Here is a 21,090-nt window from a genome sequence, read left to right as displayed (position 1 = left end):
CCTAGACACGCACACAGACCAACCTAGAGACACACATAGACCAACCTAGACACACACACAGACATACCTAAACACACACAGATCAACCTAGACACACACATAGACCAACCTAGACACACACAGACCAACCTAGACACGCACACAGACCAACCTAGACACGCACATAGACCAACCTAGACCACCCTAGACCAACCTAGACCAACATAGACCAACCTAGACACGCACATAGACCAACCTAGACCACCCTAGACCAACCTAGACCAACATAGACCAACCTAGACCCGCACATAGACCAACCTAGACCAACCTAGACACGCACACAGCCCATCCTGCACGACCCTCGAGTCCCAGAGCTTTAAACGACCCACCTGCGGCCGTCAGGTCTACACGTGCGGCCTCTCGTGTGCTCACTCCCCTGTCTTATCTGCCCTATCAAAAAACCGGAAGTCGCTTACAGAAGATGTACATGCCTGGTTGCGTCCCCCTGCCCTCCTTCCTGACCCCTCCACGAAACCCAAGGGGAGTTAACTAAGGGAGGAGGGGGGATGTGGTTTTAAATTCTAGAATCTTAGCTCCAGCCAATTTCATTGTCTCTGACAAACCAGCATTGCGAAGTATATTTTTTTTTTCTTTTCTAGTTTGCTTGGGATGGGGTTTATGGTTATTTAAACAACAAATCAGGCAAACAGTAGAGCAAGATGGCATGTGTTAGGCATCAAAGGTAATTGTACGTGAGGCATTTGGCCATAAACGCGGGCAGGTAATCAGAGACTGAACTAATTATCTTACCCCCAGCTTTCGCCCCCTGACGCCCGTGTGTGCACCCACAGCCATCGGGGGCATCCGCGGGGAGAATTTCAAAGTTATAGAAACCACAGGGGAGAATTTCAAAGTTATAGAAACCACAGGGGAGAATTTCAAAGTTATAGAAACCACAGGGGAGAATTTCAAAGTTATAGAAACCACAGGGGAGAATTTCAAAGTTATAGAAACCACAGGGGAGAATTTCAAAGTTATAGAAACCACAGGGGAGAATTTCAAAGTTATAGAAACCACAGGGGAGAATTTCAAAGTTATAGAAACCACAGGGGAGAATTTCAAAGTTATAGAAACCACAGGGGAGAATTTCAAAGTTATAGAAACCACAGGGGAGAATTTTAAAGTTATAGAAACCACAGGGGAGAATTTCAAAGTTATAGAAACCACAGGGGAGAATTTCAAAGTTATAGAAACCACAGGGGAGAATTTCAAAGTTATAGAAACCACAGGGGAGAATTTCAAAGTTATAGAAACCACAGGGGAGAATTTCAAAGTTATAAAAACCACAGGGGAGAATTTCAAAGTTATAGAAACCACAGGGGAGAATTTCAAAGTTATAGAAAGTATAGAAAGTATAACGAGAATTTCAAAGTTATAGAAAGTATAGAAAGCATAACGAGAATTTCAAAGTTATAGAAAGAACAGAGAGAAATGTTAAAGTTATAGAAACCACAGGGGAGAATTTTAAAGTTATAGAAACCACAGGGGAGAATTTTAAAATTAGAGAAAGTATAGAAAGTATAACGAGAATTTCAAAGTTATAGAAAGTATAACGAGAATTTCAAAGTTATAGAAAGTATAACGAGAATTTCAAAGTTATAGAAAGTATAACGCGAATTTCAAAGTTATAGAAACCACAGGGGGGGGGGGGAATATCAAAGTTATATAACCTACAACAAGAATATAAATGTTACAGAAACTACAAAGAGATACGTTTCAGAAAACATTTTCGGACGATATCATTAAATAATACATTTTAGTTTGTTCTCATAAAAGAGATGCCTGAAAGAAAAGGCGAATAAGGTAAACGTTATCGGAGGAAACAAAGAGAAAAAAAAGATTTTAGCAACGAAAAATTGTTGATTTGATAACATAAATTAAAGCGATATGAACGCACTGTCGCCAAAAGTTACAACATAACGTGTGACAAATTAATTTTTCGGAATCGATATATAAGTCTATATAAAGGAGGGGGGGGAGGTCTAAACCCTCTAATACTCTAAAACTTCTGTCTACTCCACTAACCGATTACATGGGCCTACATTTTTTTTTTCTTAGATTTTAGGCAGAGGTAGATTAGACTTAAGTTCTGTATTCCTTAATTGGTATGTATAGATATATACATATATGTTTATATATTAAAAATATCGCATAACCATACACCGATATTCAATCTGTGGACACAAGCAACTCATCTTACTGAAGGTATTGCGGTGCCATGCAATTTATTTGTCGTTTTTTTTCTTTCTGCAACCAATTAACTCTTTGAAGCTGACAAACGGCAATAATCTGCGCATGTCCGTCAGCAGATGACGTTTGGGTAAGGATAAAAACTAATGATCTTTGTTTAGGTAACGAAACAATGTCAATAAGAAATTACCTGCGAAAGGTGAAAAAAAGAAAAGAAAAAGTTTCTAATAGACCGACAAGGTAAACAAATTAATGATGGCCAGATTTAAAAAAAAAGTTTATTCTTTTTTGAAGTATGATGTTTCCATTGTGTTTTTCTTTGTTTAGCCAACGTGGCCATGTCATAACGACACACCTGTTGTAAAATTTTAGCGCACGACTTTTTGTATGGGGCGTGACTCAAAGAGCAAGACATAACAATGCGAAAAACACAGGTGGGGGTGAAAGCTGGGATGGAATACGTCATCGGGAACATAGAAGTTTTTGAAAGGGGTTTGTTTTTTTTGGGGTGGGTGAGTAGGGTTTTAAAGGGTTTTGTGTTAGGGGATATGGCTTTTGTGGACAGGGCTTTAGGGTGGGGGTAGGGTTTTATGGGGTAGAATTTAGGTGGAGGTGGGGGGTGGGATTTAGGCAGTGGCGTAGGCAGGGGGAGAGTTAGGGGTCCCCATCAACCCCTCTGTTAAAAAAAAGTTTTATTGTCATAATACCACTAACTTAATTTATTTCTGAATCAGTATTTGTGTATAATTGTATGTGTATGTTTAGAACAGTCATCTAAAAACTGACGCTATGTTCACTCTGAGTTGTTTATCACCCCTTCCCCCCCCCCCCCCCACACACACCACCATCAGAACGGGACAGGCCATAACTGTGTAGAGCGACATGTCACACAGGTATACGCTGGGTAAGATAATAGACCTAAAGTGACCGGAAAGTAGTGAATGAAGACGAACCCCCTCCCCCATACTGATCTGTTAAGTACATTTGGGAAAACGCGTAATGCGTAATGAGGTACCCGAAGTACCATGCCGCCAGAACCCCCCACCCCCCCCCCCCCCCCCCCCCCCATTGCGATTAGCGGGCTCAAAATCCAACTAAAAACAAATAATTTTCTTTGTACTTTGAACCTTTACTATTTAAAGTAATGTTAAACATCGGAATACAATAATAATTTGTTCACTGTTAAGGTACATATATGTTTAAAATATAAAAACCGAACAAATATTGCACCCCCAATTACCATACACCGAGTGATTTTTTTTATGTTTACATAATTTAACGGCTACTGTTAGTTACAGATTGTATGGTTGTTACAGCTTTTGTGTTTGTGGTAGATATTTTTATGTCCTCACCATAATTCTATGTTCTATTCCATAGTTCTATGTTATATCCCATAGTTCTACATTCGATCACATAGTTATATCTCATGGTTCTATGTTATATCGCATAGTTTTATGTTATACCCCATACTTCTGTGTTATATCTGATTATACTTCTATCCCCCTTTGGTCCCATGTTGTAGCCCATAGTTCAATGTTCTATCCCTTAGTTCTATCTTATACTTCTATGTTCTATTCCATAGCTCTATCCCATAGTTCTATCCCATAATTCTATCCCATAGTTCAATGTTCTATCTCATAGTCAATATTCTATCCCATAGTTCTATCACATAGTTCTGTGTTCTATCCCATAGTTCTGTGTTCTATTCCATAATTCAATTTTCTATCCCATAGTTCTATCTCGTAGTTCTATTCCATAGTTATGTGTTCTATCCCATAGTTCTATCTCGTAGTTTTATTCCATAGTTATGTGTTCTATCCCATAGTTCTATCTCGTAGTTTTATTCCATAGTTGTGTGTTCTATCCCATAGTTCTATCTCGTAGTTCTATCCCATAGTTATGTGTTCTATCCCATAGTTCTATCTCGTAGTTCTATTCCATAGTTATGTGTTCTATCCCATAGTTCTATCTCGTAGTTCTATCCCATAGTTCTGTGTTCTATTCCATAGTTCAATTTTCCTTCCCATAGTTCTATCCAATATTTCTAGGTTCTATCCAATAGTTGAATGTTCTATCCCATAGTTCTATCCCATAGTTCTATCCCATAGTTCTATCCCATAGTTCTATCCCAAAGTTCTGTGTTCTATCCCATAGTTCTGTACTGCCTATGTAATGTCTCCAGTGTGCTGTGCGAGTATGACGTCGCACCAAATCAAATATTGAAATGACTTGAAGCACCCCCCCCCCCTGCCCAGCACCAGCGAATCACATTACTGATATTTGCACTTAAGATGGATGTCTTTGACTTCTCGTGCCTTGCATGATGCAAGCAATGCATTTTTGATTAGAGGCTTCTTTTTTGTATCATTAAACAGTGGACGTTGAGTTATTTCCCTGCCCGTCTGGTGACAAGTTGTGCTCTCCCTTTAAAAAAATACCATTCTTGCGTTCCTCTTTAAAACGTTATTTTGGTGATGTCTCCTTACAAAGATTTATCACTATTGTCACAAAAATAGTTTTGTCCCATGTCAAAAGCTGTTTCAGTAGTGTCCCCTTACAAAAATTGTTCTCTCTCATTGTATATGTATCGGGTATTGTCCCTTTACAAAAATTTGCACTGACAAGAATCGTTTCGTAGCCACTTTCGAAAAATGTTGATAAAACTACGATCGATCTTCAACTGTCATTGAAACCTAAGCTAAACAGTCATCTAGCTCAGTGGCGTCGCTAGGTCGGGTGTCCCCCGGCGCGGTCCGCACCCCCGCCCCGCCCTCGCTACGACTCTGACCTAGCAAACGGATTTTTATTGCCATATGGGTAGCCAAGGGTGATTTACCTTTATAGCACAGATGCGTAGAGAGGAGGGGGGGGGGGGGTGCGGCCGGAACGGGTGACACCATTTAGGGGGGTGACACCAAGGCAAAAAATAGTAAAATATTTAGAGAAAAACTTGACGGGGGGGGGGGGGCAAATCGAAAGTTCGACGGGTGCGTGCAAATCGAAAATTTGAGGGGGGGGGGGTTGCAAATCGAAAATTTGAAAGTTTGTCCCCGGAAAGGGTCTCTACGCCTCTGGGGGGGGGGGGGGGGGGGGGCTGATACCATTAAGCGCCGCACCGGGTGACCTACGCCCGACCTCGCTACGCCAACATAAAGTAGGCCTACATCATCAAATTGTCTTTGTGTAACAAACATTGGTGGATTGTCGTATTGAAAGTTGCAACAAATTCAACATGGCCTTCCTGCATCAATTAGAGTGGAAAAATAAGGGAATCAATCAAATGTCATTTATCATAAAATAACTTTCGGCTAATTCACTCAAAAATAGTAAAATAATAGGAAGAGTGTTAAAGAAAATGGACTTACCTTTTTCCGAATTACCGATACATTTGAATACACAATTTGAACTCTGATAAATAACATGAATATTTTCGATTCGTCAAATGCAAAAAAAAAAAAAAAAAAGAATGATGAAACAGAAACAAATGCAAGAAATGGGCGTGAAAAGGGGTGATTTGGGGGGGGGGGGGAGGGGGGATTTCGCCGAGTAAATTAAAACAGGATCATGGAGGTGGTCCTCAGGTGAAGATGAGGATTTAATAATTCACCGGTCGCGGGTGAGAGACGTGGACACATGTCGTGACAGCCCACGTGACATCCCCCCTCCCCCCTCGGGCGGTACTCACCTGCTAATCAAAGTTTGATCGGTGACAGGGTCCACAGCGACAGCCCGTGGATGGGCTCCTGTCACGCCCGGATCACACTGTCACACTAAGACTCGCGTGACAGGTCCCCGTAATTAAATCGACATTTTTTTTGCTCCATTCGTCATGCCATTGTCCCATGCCCGGACATTAACGTTTAATGCCATTAAAGTTGGAGTTGCTGTGACATGCGGGTGGGGGACAGGGGGGGGTGGACTTTATTTCTGTAGCTTGTCAAGACACCCCGATTGGGTGATTCGCCTTGACTGTCTGTCATGTAGATCTAGTCCATTGTTTTAATTGTAAGCCGGCACAACTTTAAGAACGGTGATAGTTGGTAGCGGGTTCTTCTCAGTGTTTCTTTCAGAATTTTTTCCCGGGGGAGGAGGGGGGGGGACTTGATATTGGGGGGTGGGGGGGGGGGTCGGATTTAATTTTACTGTGGGGAGGGGGGAGCACTTGATATTTTGGGGAGGAGGGGCGGACTTAATTTTACTGTGGGGGGGGGGGGGGGCGGCTTGATATTTTCGGAGGGGGGGACTTAATTTCCTGGGGGGGGGGGGGGGGCGAACTGGTAAAAGTATATAGGGGGGGGGGGGCGATGGACTTTCTTCATGAAGAGATGCCTGCAAGAAACTCTGGTTCTTGTAAAAACATCAACAGGATAATACTTACAGGTATCGATTTTTTTTCTTATATAGAGATACCTGTAGCTATAACAGTTAGGGCTGGGATTAAGGCAGGGCGCTTGGATTAGTGATAAGGCCAGGATTTTAGAGTCAAGGTTAAAGTTAAGGCCTTTCGGTTAGGGTCGAGGTACTTTCAAATCAGCCTCTGTAAAAGACCTGCCTATTTTGTCTGTATGTTGTGGTGTTATACTCGCTCTTCTATTGTTTATCACACAGTACATAGTCGCATAACATGTTGACAGGTAATACTTAATTGTGTTTGGGGAAATCCCATTCAATATTACATGTAAGTCAACGGCCTATAATATGGCTATAACATGTTGACACACAGCATTGGTACTGTCGAATTCACAAATTATGAATGAATGAAAAGTAGAAAATAAAACAACTAAATAGCGGCGTATGATACGCAGCGGGTCGGCTCGTTACAATTAAGAACGAAGAAAGAAAGTATATGATGAGGTTTTTTTTTGATGATACAGGATATAAACTTGTTATTGCCTACTGCTAGTATGTGTCGCCTCTGATGGGCATTTGACTTGTTACTACGCCACTGGTTCTTAACCTGGGTTCGAACCACAAGGGTTTGGTGAGTCAGTCACAGGGGTTCTGCGGAGGTCAAGACACACCAGACTCGCATGAGTCACAATCGGATTTTGTCTATGCCTACAATAGAACTATTAAGAAGGGTTCGGTGAATGCTCATATGAAACTGGTGGGGTTCGGTACCTTCAAAAAGGTTAATAACCACTGTACTAAACCTTTACTTAGCAATCGGTTCAAGAAGCCATTCATTGCTAATGGAATGCTAATCTCCTTTCGCCTCTTGTGGTTTTAACCTAAACTATAATTTGTAAACACTGGCTGCTTAAGTTCGTTAACAAGGCAGCTAGGTATAGTGTTGACCACACTATCCATTATATATGCCGAGGTCACTGAAACAGGTTAACCCTACATCACCTGCCCCCATGGACTATCAGGTTCGAAAGAGGACTTAACGTATTTTTCGTTACTGGCCGCTGTAGGGTACAGGACGCCAGTCTTCTGGGATCTCGTCCTTTGGGTTTTAACCAAACATCAATCCATTATTTAAAACAAAAGTATTAGTCCACAGAATCTGTGCGTACTGATTTGTGTTGAATATGTTGTATGTGCCTGTATTCTGCACTTGTTTTGCTGTACACGTATGCTGTACCTGTATGCTGCACTTGTTTTCTGTGCACTTAATGTTTTTTTGGCAATGTGAACTCTACTTCACCTGTACTAAACTTTTGTCCACTTCTTGGTTTAAATTCCAACAACGACTCATTTACAAATTTATAACATTTAAAGCAAGTATAAAAAGGCTTGTAAAAGGATTATAAAAATAAATAACAAATAATCCAAAAAACCAAATATTGCGTATTCTTTCAACTTTTATTCATTTAAATAAAATGCTAGAAATATTTTCAAGGCCAAGCCTAGTCTGGTAGTTCAGTGAGGTCACTGACGTTGAACATAGAAAAAAAATATTCTAAAACCAATTGCATCGAATTTATGTATACAATAATACTGTAATGCGTAGGTTTAAAAATAACAATTACAAAAAAAAAAAACAATCTCTACATCAAAACGATAATAGACTTTGATATGAGTTGTGTATACAGTGATAATAAAATAGATAATTTATACTTCCCATGATGCAGTATTCATAATAGTGAGGATTTTAGCAGGCGAGTATAAATGGTAGCTAACGCTAGGCTTGGTTGAGATTTTAGCAAGCAGCAAAAATTTTGAAAAAAAAAAGTTTTAATTACAAAAATAAAACATTTAAACATAAACATAAAGTAATATATTACTAAAATTGTAATTAAATATAAATAACTTTAGATTTATTGGGATGTTATTCTGTGATAGTTATTTATTTCTTAAGATTATTTAAAACAGAAATATACCATACCCCCAAAAAGTGATAATGCTAGTATCAAATTAATTAAAGGCGAGACTAGAGCGAAAAGATTTGTGCATATTTCTTTTAATGAATGTTGACATTTTGTGTTACATCTACGGGATAATGTCTTAATGACACAACAGATGTGTCTTAATGACACAACAGATGTGTCTTAATGACACAACAGATGTGTCTTAATGACACAACAGATGTGTCTTAATGACACAACAGATGTGTCTTAATGACACAACAGATGTGTCTTAATGACACACCATTTTAAGACGTGAAGTAGTTAAAGTTTTAGGCACAAAGGATGAAGCTGACTCTAATCAACAGATAAAGGCTAATCTGATCAAAAATAAAAAGATTAATGCTAAATGTAATTAGAAGTAAATACATTGTTGCTAAATCTAATAAAAATAAATGAATTTTTGCTAAATATGATTAGAAAGGAAATTATTGATGCTGAATTTGATCAGAAATGATAATTAAAATAATCGCAATTGTCAGTATGGAAATTGCGCTAAAACCCTGATATATGTGGTCAAAATAAATAAATTGATGCCAAATCTGAACAGAAATTTAAAAAGATTGATGCTAAATCTGAACAGAAATTTAAAAAAAAAAAGATTGATGCTAAATCTAATCAGAAGTAAATAAATCTATGCTAAATCTGATCAGAAGTAGGCCTAAATACAGCTATGGTAAATCCGATAACAAATAACAAGACTAATGCTAAATCTGATAAAAAAATAAAAAGACTGATGCTAAATCTGATCAGAACTAAAAAGATTGTTGCTAAATCTGACCAGAAAGCAGTAGATTGAAGCCACACCTGATCCCAGTTTTTTAAAACAACTCCTGTTATTGGTCATAGAAATACTTGTTAGATGGAGGGGTTAATATGTTTTACTGTTGGAATGGTTGTATAAAAATATGAGTGGCTCTTTGGCGAGGAATGAAGTGGTTGATGTCTAGTTCCTTTTATGTGTGGCGGCCTATACATACTGCAGCTTGTACGAAATACGATTGTTTTTTTTTTTAATTTTGTTAAGGAAAATCTATATATTTGTATTTAATATCTGTCCAAAGTTTTGAATTTAAAAACGTTAAAACAATACAGTGAGAGGTGTTTATTTTGTGGAAATCTAAACCAAAAATTAAATATTTTGCTTGAGTGGCACTGAGTGGCTGGAAAACATTGGTTCAAAGGTTGGCTTGAAAATAAATGTAAAAAATATAAAAAATCTTATCTAATTTTGTGTGTGTTGATCTTAGATTTCATATATATATATATATATATATATATATATATATATATATATATATATATATATATATATATATATATATATATATATATACATATACATTAGGTCTAACTGTGATTTAAACTAGTAACACTAAAAAAAGCAAAACGGATAAGGCTGTTGCAAACAAGTATTTGAAAAACATTTTTAAAAAATTCGATATAGATTTCTAGTTATCACTATCGTGATCGTGAATTAAAATTGTAAATTTAAAATGTTATCAAAATTGTATGATTTACAATAAAATCGTAAACAAAATTAAATAAATTACAATAAAAACAATTTAAAAAAATTACTTTTTTTTCCAAATATTTAATAATTCTACAGTGTAAACAAATTTGAATAGAATCCCATCCTTATTGCATTGTATGTTACAAACATTTGACAATAACATTTTTATAAACTGAATAGAATTTTAAAGTGAACGTGTTATGTAAAAGTTAATAAAAATGGAAATTTCCCATTAAATTAAAATTAAACAAAGAAAACGAAGAATTGAAATAAATAAATAAATGCACCAAACTGTACATGAATATACATAGGGACAAAATAAAATGGTCATACAAGCGTACAACTAAAGCAGCTAAATAAATATAACAAATTGTATCTTTTCTTTCCTGAGTTATCTTTTTAATACTTTTTAATATTTTTGGATCTGCTTCATAAAATGATTATAGTTTAGCATTCAAAATTTAGCATTTGAGCATTGGAAAAAATCAATGTACACAAGCAAATAAATATATGTGAGTTTTACACCTCTCCCTCCCCGATACACCCACCAGTCGGTTCAAGGCAGGTTGGATGGGTAATCTACACCTCAATGCGATTATTGATTATTGATTTTGTTTTTCTAGAATAACATAGGGCATGCATTGATAATTTGACTGGCACATGAGCTATCAGAAATGGGTAGTGGCCGATTGATTGCGACTGTGGTTGTGTTTCAGCCAGACCCATCCCCCCGACCCCCTAATTTAGATTTAGGGACCCCCATGTTGTAGTTGAAGTATACACTCGGGTGGAGGTAGGGGGGGGGGGGTGGAAGGACGAAGACGTTTTCATCCAGAGGAGGGGGGGCGTTTATGATGTACACACCCCTGATCATGAGCAAATCACCACCCTGCTTCACCTGTACGCGTTTGTTTCAAAACTTAATCGGCATTTGGGGTTGTCCAAAAAAAATTAGGACACACCCCTAGAGTTGGAGGATGTAGAGGTGTGTGTGGGTGGGGGGGGGGGTACTGAATTTAGTGATGATGTATGAATAAGATGAGAGATAAAGAGGGTTAAGAAAGTCTAAAGACCCTTTGATATTTTAAAAATGTTAGAAACTTAATTTTTTTTAGCAGTTATTGCGCGTTTGAAAAAATTCTTTGTAAATTGCAAATATAACTGAAGAATATCTGCCTAATCCATATAAGCCGAGCTCAGTAGGAAGAAATTGGGGTTAAAATTTAAAAAAATAAATTACAATTTGACTTTTTGGGATTGTTTTAAACAATTGTGACTTCATTTATAAGTCATAAGTCATAAGTAGGTCATTACCAATGTTAAGTCCTAAGTTTTCAAGTTAACAATGCTTTATTCATTTTGATGAATAAAAACACAATCGAATTTTCAAATAGGATTTTCTAAAATATTCAACTAAAACAGAATCAAATATACCGTCGTTTGAAGTAAAACAAATTCATAGCAGACATCACTAGGCTAACGGTCGCTACACAATATAGGCGTGATATATACATACATTTTGATCCTAAGTGCATACATTGACTAGAGAGAATTATATTGCTGTGGGGGATTTAAAAAATAAAAACATTTTATTCATTTATTTACAAATTTCTATAAACATGATGTTTCAACTTTTTATCAAACAGTTTATATTTGCTGATGATTAAGATTTATATAATAAATACATAATTCTCTTTCATGCTTTAAAGTTTAAGCATCTATGATAAGACATTTGAAAAAAAAATATCGGACTGTATCAAACAAGTTTATTGCTATAGGAGATACCCAACAAAGTGACAACGTATTAAGTTAAAAATAATGTAATACTGATTTTTTTTTTTACATAAATAATAAAAAGAAATCATTTTAAATATCGAGAACCAACTAAAACTACCCGAAAGAAGCTGTACAAATTGAATTTTAAAGGCATGTTTTGGTTATCTAATAAAAAATAGAAGAAAAGCCATAATATGAGCGTAAGAATAAATAGGTAGAAAACAGGCCACTGAGTAATGCATATGTTTGTAAACAAACTCGAAGGACAAGGTGACTAAGGCATTATGACCATTCAGAGATCAACTAAAGAAAAAAAAATTCTATTGCAATTTTTTTTTTTAACTTTTATAAAATGTGGTTTAAATACTTCTCGTAAAAGTATAACATTTAAAGGCAACAATAAAAAAAATGAAGAAAAACAAACAATTTGAACCAAACTTTGTGGTTTTGCATAGAGCTATACAACGAACAGAGAGTAACACAAAAATGTAGCTGTAAAACAATTTCACTCAACCATTTAATTACTTCCAGATTATGTAACCATACCATACGCAACTATCCGACTTGTATTGTGAATTTTGTATCACGAGCTTCTAAAGCCAGCATACGAAGACATGCACATGAGTATAATCTGTTACGAGTCAAATGTTATGGTTTTAATTTTTCTCAATGCATCATGTATTCCTTCAAGCGAGTCAATGTTTGTTTTATTTAAGGAATAGACCAGTGTTCATTGTGATTTCTTTTTACAAACAAAATCATAAACAGTTCTGTATAAGTTAATATGTCTTGGTATGTATGATACGTCTTAAAGTGATCAGTAACATGAACATACATGATGACCATGTTGTGATATATTCAATGAAAATGCACGTATTTCCACGAAGCACAATTATCTATTGAATTACAGGTTTATTAAAAATTGAGTCGAATAACATGTCACTGTTTATAATACTGATAGTTTCTGTCTTAAATCCAAGGGAAACATCATAGCAACATGATTTTCTACATGTTCAAAGGCTGCTTGTTTTTCGAGTGATCATCCCGTTTCGAATCTTCTGTCGGTTTCTGATTCGTCTGGGCGAAACACATTTTCTCAAAACGACCGGATCGTAGGTGATTAGGGCGTGGTCAGGGTGCGAGAGAGCGATGTGCTCCTGTAGCACCAGCGGGGTGCTGAACTTGTCCCCGCAGACCGTACACAGCACCGTCTCCTGCTCCGTCATGTCCAGACTCTCCGCATCGCTCGCGGAGAGCACCTCGGATCCGGCTGACCCCGGCTTGCTGGTGTGTCCGTTGATGGGACTGGCGGTGGGTTTGATGGGCTCGTTGTTGTTGTTACTGGCTAATTTTTGGTCGGGGGTGAAGGGTGGTTGTTTCCTGACGTTGGCGTCTGCGGGTGGGTTGCTGTCGACGAGGTCGCGGCCGTAGAGCTTGGCGAGGATGTTGCCTTTGAGAGCCGCGTCCATCTCCTCGTCGTTGTTGCTGTCGCCGGAGAGAAGTTTCCGATGGAGGTTGATGTTGGCGCTGTGACGGTCTCGGCTTCTCTTGGAGGGAAACGTCGCGCCGCAGCCTTCAACAGTGCAGGAGTGCAGAAGCTTGAGGTGGACGTTCTTGAAGTGGATCTTCACCGTGAAGCTGTTCTGGAAAATTTTCCCACAGATTTTACACTTGAGTGGGTTGTCCTTGTCGACGTACATCTCGGCTGGGTAGTCCTGCATGACGTCACCCGACTCCTCGCACGAGTCCCTGTCCGAATCGTCGTCTTCGTCGTCGCCGTCGGAATCCCGACCTTCACCTTGGCTGTCCTCGTCTTTGGATAGGTTCGCAGCCCACAGTTTGTGGTCCGGCGTGTCGAGCTCATGGCAGTCGGCCCGCTGGGCTTGTTCCACGTTGACGCCCCCCGCCCACAGCAGGGATGCTATTTTGGGAAAGTTTTTCGCTCCGCTGCCCTCGAGCGATAAATTGGTCACGTGACTGCTGTTCTCGGCGCCCTCGTCCCCCTTATCTTCGTTATCTTCCCCGCTTTGTGCGCACCTCGTAGGGGCCGTGTTTTTCCTCCGGTTTCCCCCTCTCACCCCCGGGTCGTTTTTGAACCCTTCGACATCTGCATCCTCTTCTTTTTTAATCTCTTCCGCGTCGTCTAAATCTATTTTTAGCTTTCTTTCACCGTCGTATTTTTTCCTCAGGTCGCACGGCTCCTCGTCCGACTGGCTGGTATTGGTAGTGGAGACCTTGCTCAGGTCGGTAGGCTGGTCCTCTTCTAGTTTGATTCTTTTCTCGGGCGGCGCCATGAAGGGGAACTGCGCGGACATTTCGATGAAGAAACTCGAGTCTGGTCGGATGATCCGGGGCGGGTCGATAAGGGGGATGACTTGGGAGGAGATGACTGACGAGGAGATGACTGAGATGGGGGAGGCGACCGAAGCCGTGATGGAGACAGCGGAGGACACGGGAGTTATCCTCCCGCTGCCGTTACTCACTGAAAGGTCGAGCTCGTCCGACTGATCCAGGTCGTCTTTCCTCTTCTGCGGCATGTGCAGCTTGGGGTTGGGGTTGGCGCTGTGACGGTTCCGGCTTCTTCTGGAGCTGAACATCATGTTGCAGCCGTCGACGGTGCACTTGTGCATCTCCTTCAGGTGCACGGCGCTGTAGTGGATCTTCAAGGCCCCTTTATCACAGAATGTTTTGTTACAGGCCGTGCACAGTACGCGCTTCTTGCCGTTGGGTCCGACGAAAGTGCTGCCGAAATTAGCAGACGGCGTCCACTGCCGCTTGATGGGATTCGTCGACTTGCGCATGTGCTGTTTGTTTTTCTTTTCCGGGTCGGACGGGGAGTCGGGGTTGTCTTTGTTGGAGTAGTCGAGTACCTCTCCCTCGTCGTCAGAACCCGACATGTAAGGATCACTTCCGTCGACTTCATCCAAACCTTGTTGCTGATGTGGCGCTTGGTGTGATGGTGATGCTGCAGCTGAAGACACCGTGGAGGGGGTGGTGCACAAGTTCTTTGGACTCTCACACAGCGGAGATCTCCTCGCCAGGGTTTTCTCCAAGGCCGCAGGACTCAAGCTGATCGCGGCTGTCGTGTGTTCTTTCCTGGCGTCAAAAGGTTGCATGACTTGAAGGCGGTTCAGCGGCGGGGTGACCAGAGGCGTGGATGATGTGGTTGGCGTCTGAGGTAGAGAAAGAGCCCGGGCGTCTCGTGTTGGGGTGTACGTTGGGGATATCAAAGGCGTGGTCAACAACCTCGGCCCCGGGGGGATAAATGGGACAGCCCGTGCCCCGAACAGTTGACGGGTTGATTCGTAAGATTTGATGTAGCTTTGCATAGACAGGTTACTGCGCTCGATGAACTTCTTAATGTCTGACTCGGCGCGGGAGGTTTGTTTGACGAGAACCTCGTGACGGTCCTTGGTGTCTTGGAGGATGATCTCCTGAGCGATGGCCTTGGTCTCGCCAAACCTGAGGAACTGCTGGAGTACAACCATCTCCTCGTCTCTAGTGGCCACACACCATTTGTCCAGCACTCGGCCGGAACTGTCCTGGTGGGTGGAATAAAAAAGATTACATCAAACAGCTGTGTATAATGTGGATATTTTATTCTTTTGTTATATGTTTTCATCGTGGAAGATGTGTATGGATGTTTGTTTAGATTAGTGAAATTTCAATGTTGTCTTCGTAGAAATAGGCAAAGTAAAATAACAAGAAGGTCAAGTTTCTATATCGATTGGATATTTCAAGATATCCCCTCCTCACACTTCCCGCACTAAAGTGAGGCTTGGGTTGGGAAGATAATTTTCAACATGCATTATCTTGATTTGTAAAATTTGATATTAATTATAGGGTGGATTTATGGGCAGCCCAAGTATGTGATATGGCAGGATAAATTAGTGGACGACAACTAATACAGGTAACATGTCAACTCGCTTTTTTAGACTTTTGTTAAAAAGCTGTTGTGCAATAAAATGTGTTGACTAGCTTTGGTAAATAAAGGTATCTAGACAAACTTTGTAAATCAAGATGTGTAATTTACAGAAAAAAATCGTAAGCGTTGTTCAATAACATGTGTACACCAGCTTTTTTCAGGAAAATATGTAGACCAACTTTAAGAAACCTAAAGTAGCGTGTAGAGTAGCTTTCTTAAAGTAAATGAGTAGAATAGCTTTGTTCACGTAAATTTGTAGGCTAGCTTTGTTAAAATAAATATGTAGGCTAGCTTTGTTAAAGTAAATGTGTAGACCAGCTTTGTTAAAGAAAATGTGCAGACCAGCTTTGTTAAAGTAAATGTGTAGACGAGCTTTGTTAAGGAAATGTGTAGACCAGCTTTGTTAAGTAAATGTGTAGACCAACTTTGTTAAGTAAATGTGTAGATCAGCTTTGTTAAAGTAAATGTGTAGACCAGCTTTGTTAAGTAAATGTGTAGACCAACTTTGTTAAGTTAATGTGTAGATCAGCTTTGTTAAAGTAAATGTGTAGACCAGCTTTGTTAAGCACATGTGTAGACCAACTTTGTTAAGTAAATGTGTAGATCAGCTTTGTTAAAGTAAATGTGTAGATCAGCTTTGTTAAGTACATGTGTAGGCCAGCTTTGTTAAAGTAAATGTGTAGACCAGCTTTGTTAAGTAAATGTGTAGACCAGCTTTGTTAAAGTAAATGTGTAGACGAACGTTGTCAATCGGTGGACTGTCAAGCACACAGTGCCATGGCCTGGCCTGGTGCCAGAAAACAGAGGCAAACTCCTGATCCACCTCCCCTCCCCCTCCCCCACTGGTAGCTCTGTCTTTAAAAATGTTTTTTTTACCTGATTAAAAAGCCAGACTCTGGCCGTTCTCAGGTAGCTGTTGGTGTGGGGGAGGGGGAGGGTGTGGTGAGCGACACACGACTGTGCTTTGTATCTGTGTATATGGGTGTGTAATATATATGGGTGTGTAATATATTTGGGTGTGTAATATATTTGGGTGTGTAATTTATTTGGGTGTGTAATATATTTGGGTGTGTAATTTATTTGGGTGTGTAATTTATTTGGGTGTGTAATTTATTTGGGTGTGTAATATATTTGGGTGTGTAATTTATATGGGTGTGTAATTTATTTGGGTGTGTAATATGTTTGGGTGTGTAATATATTTGGCTGTTTGTAATATACACAAGTGTGTAAAATATATGGGTGTGTAATATATATGGCTCTGTAATATATATGGGTGTGTAATATATATAAATGTGTAATATATAAGAGTTATATATATAATGTAAAATTTTTGTGTTGATACTTATTTGCCAAGAACCAATAATCAGTTCATGTATAATTTGTAACCCCATTCCTAAACCAACCGACACACTTTTTTTCTTTCTTGTCAACTCCTCCACCCCTCCCCCAGGATAACCCCCCCCCGCCCTGTTGCACCAACCGGACAGCCCGCATCACGTGACCAGCGAACACCCCCCCCCCCCCCCCCCCCCAAGTGGCCAGGTCATTTGGAAAGGCCAGAGACGTTCGAGTCATTGAGGTTGTTTGCTATCTGCCATCTGGAACTGCCGATCTGCAGGCGGGACGGTGGGAGGGGAGGGAGGGGGGGGGGTAGGTTGGGTGTCGAAGAAGGGTCAAGGAATCAGAAAACGAACGAACAGAAATGGCGTGAAATGATTTAGACACGGTTCTGTCCTCCCCACAGTATTCCCCCCCCCCTCCCACCAAGATACATATTTAGAATGCAGAAAACAAATAAATACAAAAATGGTTACTTGAAACAACACAACAAACAGTCGTTTATTTCAGTCTATATTTAGACTTGCCAGATAAATATGTGAAACTCCCGTCCAAAATTATAGGTCAAGCTGATATTAACTTCGCCGGATAAACTTGAATCTCATGTCAACATTGCATTGTCTTTCGTTCAAATTTCTTAAACTTTTTGTTTGTTGTCATCGTATTTAAATGTATAATCAAGACAAAGCACCATAAACGTACTGAGAAGCCTACTTGTTGGTTTCAATATTTTCTCTTTTCTAAATTAATTTTTTTTATAGATTCATTTTATTTTCAGAGTTGTACACGATTGTGTAGACAAAGAAGGGCGTAGGCTTGAAAAGATAGTAGTTTAGGATAACTTCAGCTAATTTCTCCCACCCTTCCTCTTGAGCGATACCCTCCCCCACCCACCAGCTCCTCTCACCCCTTCACCCCTTTCCCCCACGGTGCCAGTCGCAGAGTCCCGTCGCGGGTATGACATGGGTTGATGCCTTCAACATGTGTTCCTTATCAGGGCGACAGGTCAAGGACATTGCAGGCATTAGCACGGGCAAGACATTTACTGGCTTGTCGTGGAGTGGAGCTAAGGGGAAGTAAGTCTAGCCACTAACCTAGATTTTTTCTAAAGGGGCAGTAAGCACAGACACAAACATTATATATATATATATATATATATATATATATATATATATATATATATATATATATATATATATATATATATATATATATATATATATATATATATTTGTATACGACTCAATCAACCGCAAAAAAAAAAAAAACAACAAAAAACAAATATATATATATATATATATATATATATATATATATATATATATTTGTATACGACTCAATCAACCGCAAAAAAAAAAAACAACAAAAAACAAATATATATATATATATATATATATAATCATAAAAAAGGAAAACCCAATCAAACCAATAGACCCCCCCCCCCCCCCAAAAAAAAACACACTCGAAAAAAACAACAAAAACAAAAACAAAAATTAGCAGATGATCATTGTATGATGATGGTATCGGAGTTTGAGTCGGCCACGGGTGCCCAAATGTACTGCTGTATAATAATATAGTTTGGGGATATTTTAATATCACTTAAAACACCTACTGTCTTTTTAAATTATTTGTTTAACATCACTTACAAAGATAATTCTTTTCGTTGAGTCTTTCAATATCGAATGACATATCTACAAGTAAAGGCTAACATTTCAAACTACACATTTCCCCCTACACATTTCCCCCATGTTAATGTCAACACACAGGAAATTATGTAGACAGATGACGCTTGCCAGTGGTCAACTTCACGCTACCAGTGGTCAACTTCACGCTACCAGTGGTCAAGTCTCGGTCCATCCTGTCATGCCCGATGCCAGAAAAATTACTGCCCGATGGAATCTGGAAAACCAGACATGACCTTGACCTATGGAGGTGTGAGCGCACGCTCGATGTGTATACTGACCAGGCCACGCGCTGGCCACAGTAAACATTCCTTTCCCACCCCTTTCCCCCTGCACCACAACCCTAGGAATTAATTTACTTTGTTCTAATTAAGATTGGTATTTCTTCTTCTAGAGATCAACTCGCTGATTACAAAAAAAAAAAAAAAAAAAAAAAAAAATAATAAAAAAAACAAAAAAAAAAAAACAAATCAGAATTTGTCGATTAGCCATACCTATAAGTTCCCGTGGATAATATTGCCGGATGATTGACCTAACAATAAACGTAGACTTTACCATAAACAAAAATCGATACGTCTAATACTAAGCCTAGCCCTTAATCTAACCATGTCTCTAAACCTTAACCTGACACAATCCCTGGTAGTACCAACTCACTCTACCCTTTAACCCATGCCTAGGCCCATCCTAACCGTAAACTTTCAACCACCGATGTCATCAATAAAGTCGGGTTTTGGCCGACTAATCAATACCACATTGGATATGAGATTAACGAGTGTCGTGTGAGTAATCCTCAGACCTGAGATTAGCGACACCATAAACACACACTCTAAGACAGCATCAAGTCAACCCCTGTTTACTAAGACAGCATCAAGTCAACCCCTGTTTACTAAGACAGCATCAAGCCAATCCCTGTGTGCTAAGACAGCACCAATCCCTGTGTACTAGGTTAGCACAAATCCTCGCGTGCTCACCCCACGGTGATAGAGACTACCACACACACACACACATTGCCAAAATGACGAGTGAAGTCCCCTTCACAAGGTATTTATCATCAGTGACGAGTTGTGACCCCTGGACGATTAACTCCCCTTCCTTCAAATAACTAATTCAACTTTCAAATTCTACTTCTCACTTTCAATCAAATATATATCTACTTTAAAATTCAATTAATAAAAATTTTACGTGAAAAAAAAGTATTGGATGTTTTAAATCTTTTAATAATAGTAATACGTAAAAACTATCTCCTTGTAAAAAAATTTTGGTGTGTGGTGTGTGCATTTTTTGTTCGCCAGAAGTGAGAGAACGACGTCAAGTGCCCTCGGTGTTTTAAATAGGTCATGTTTACGTGAGCAGTTTTGGTTCCACTCGAAGATTGTGGGTGAAGCGAGAGACACGTCGGGTCGGAAATACGAGGGAAGTTACGTCACTACACTGCGTGCTACGCATAGTAAATTTAAAAAAAAATAATAGTTTGAATAGGGTTACTAAATTTTTTTTTGTCGCTAGGTATGTCGAAATATCGGAAATGTTTTATATAGTTCATGTCTAATAGGTGTACGCAGTATATGTGAAATACAAGTGTACATAGTACATGTCGAATGCAGGTGTACAAAGTATGTAAGAAATACAGGTGTACACAGTCTAATTTGTCAAAGACATGTCTATGACAAATATAGGTATAAATACTCAAATGCAAGTTACTGTCACTAGTGCGAAAGACCTGCCAGTTACAATGAAAAAAATACAGCTCAGTGTAAATATCGATCCTTGACAACAATGATTTTTAAAAATAATTAATTTTAAAATGATTTACGGCTGTGTGTGTATATATATATATATATATATATATATATATATATATATATATATATATATATATATATATATATATATATATATATATATATATATATGTGTGTGTGTGTGTGTGAGTTTGTGTGTAAGAACAAACCGACGAAAGTGGTCAGTGTAAATACCACCAGACATAGAAAGACCCGCAGATGTCACTTTACCGCGACGCAAAAACCCACCAAGTTTATCAACAAAGCCTTCTGACCTTTGCCTGGGTTTACGACAGGTAGATTTACATATTTTCCTTTTTTTCTCTCCTGCAGTACCTCGTTTAAGAGAAACCCAGCAGACGAGAATGTCAGCCATGTTGGTGCAGCGCGTCACCGTCTTTGAATTCATTGAGTTTCGGGTAAATAGTAAACCCGAGATTTTGGTCAACACCAAAACACAAAAACATAAAACTAGCCGAGATATTTTGAAGATAGT

At 39.1% G+C, this 21,090-nt stretch overlaps 2 protein-coding genes across 2 annotated transcripts in view; one reads left to right on the top strand and one right to left on the bottom strand.

The window, feature by feature from the left end:
- Positions 1-698: 698 nt before the first annotated feature.
- Positions 699-2,576, top strand: LOC131928908 (sperm acrosomal protein FSA-ACR.1-like). The gene is made up of 3 exons (XM_059285076.1): positions 699-721; positions 796-1,382; positions 2,557-2,576. Exons 1-3 carry the CDS (start codon positions 699-701, stop codon positions 2,574-2,576), a joined length of 630 nt encoding a protein of 209 aa, XP_059141059.1.
- A 10,254-nt stretch (positions 2,577-12,830) lies between these two features.
- The window catches only part of LOC131928907 (zinc finger protein basonuclin-2), a 43,695-nt gene continuing 35,435 nt past the window's right edge, over positions 12,831-21,090 (bottom strand). The window contains exon 4 of the mRNA XM_059285075.1: positions 12,831-15,410. Coding sequence (XP_059141058.1) covers positions 12,882-15,410 — 2,529 coding nt within the window. The 3' untranslated portion in view covers positions 12,831-12,881. The remainder of the gene's footprint in view (positions 15,411-21,090) is intronic.

Source organism: Physella acuta, unplaced genomic scaffold, assembly GCF_028476545.2.
Source record: "Physella acuta isolate Inbredline_101_S28 unplaced genomic scaffold, ASM2847654v3 ptg001565l, whole genome shotgun sequence".
Taxonomy (NCBI): Eukaryota; Metazoa; Mollusca; class Gastropoda; family Physidae; genus Physella; species Physella acuta.
Note: the sequence above shows the minus strand (reverse complement) of the source record. Positions and strands in the feature narration are given on the sequence as shown.

What these genes read in the sequence shown, in the direction of transcription:
- LOC131928908 (XM_059285076.1), top strand. Translation starts at nt 699, where the DNA reads ATGGCATGTGTTAGGCATCAAAG. An exon ending in GCATGTGTTAGGCATCAAAG is followed by an intron (nt 722 to 795) that starts GTAATTGTACGT and finishes TCTTACCCCCAG; the next exon opens with CTTTCGCCCCCTGACGCCCG. An exon ending in GAATTTCAAAGTTATAGAAA is followed by an intron (nt 1,383 to 2,556) that starts GTATAGAAAGTA and finishes TTCTTTGTTTAG; the next exon opens with CCAACGTGGCCATGTCATAA.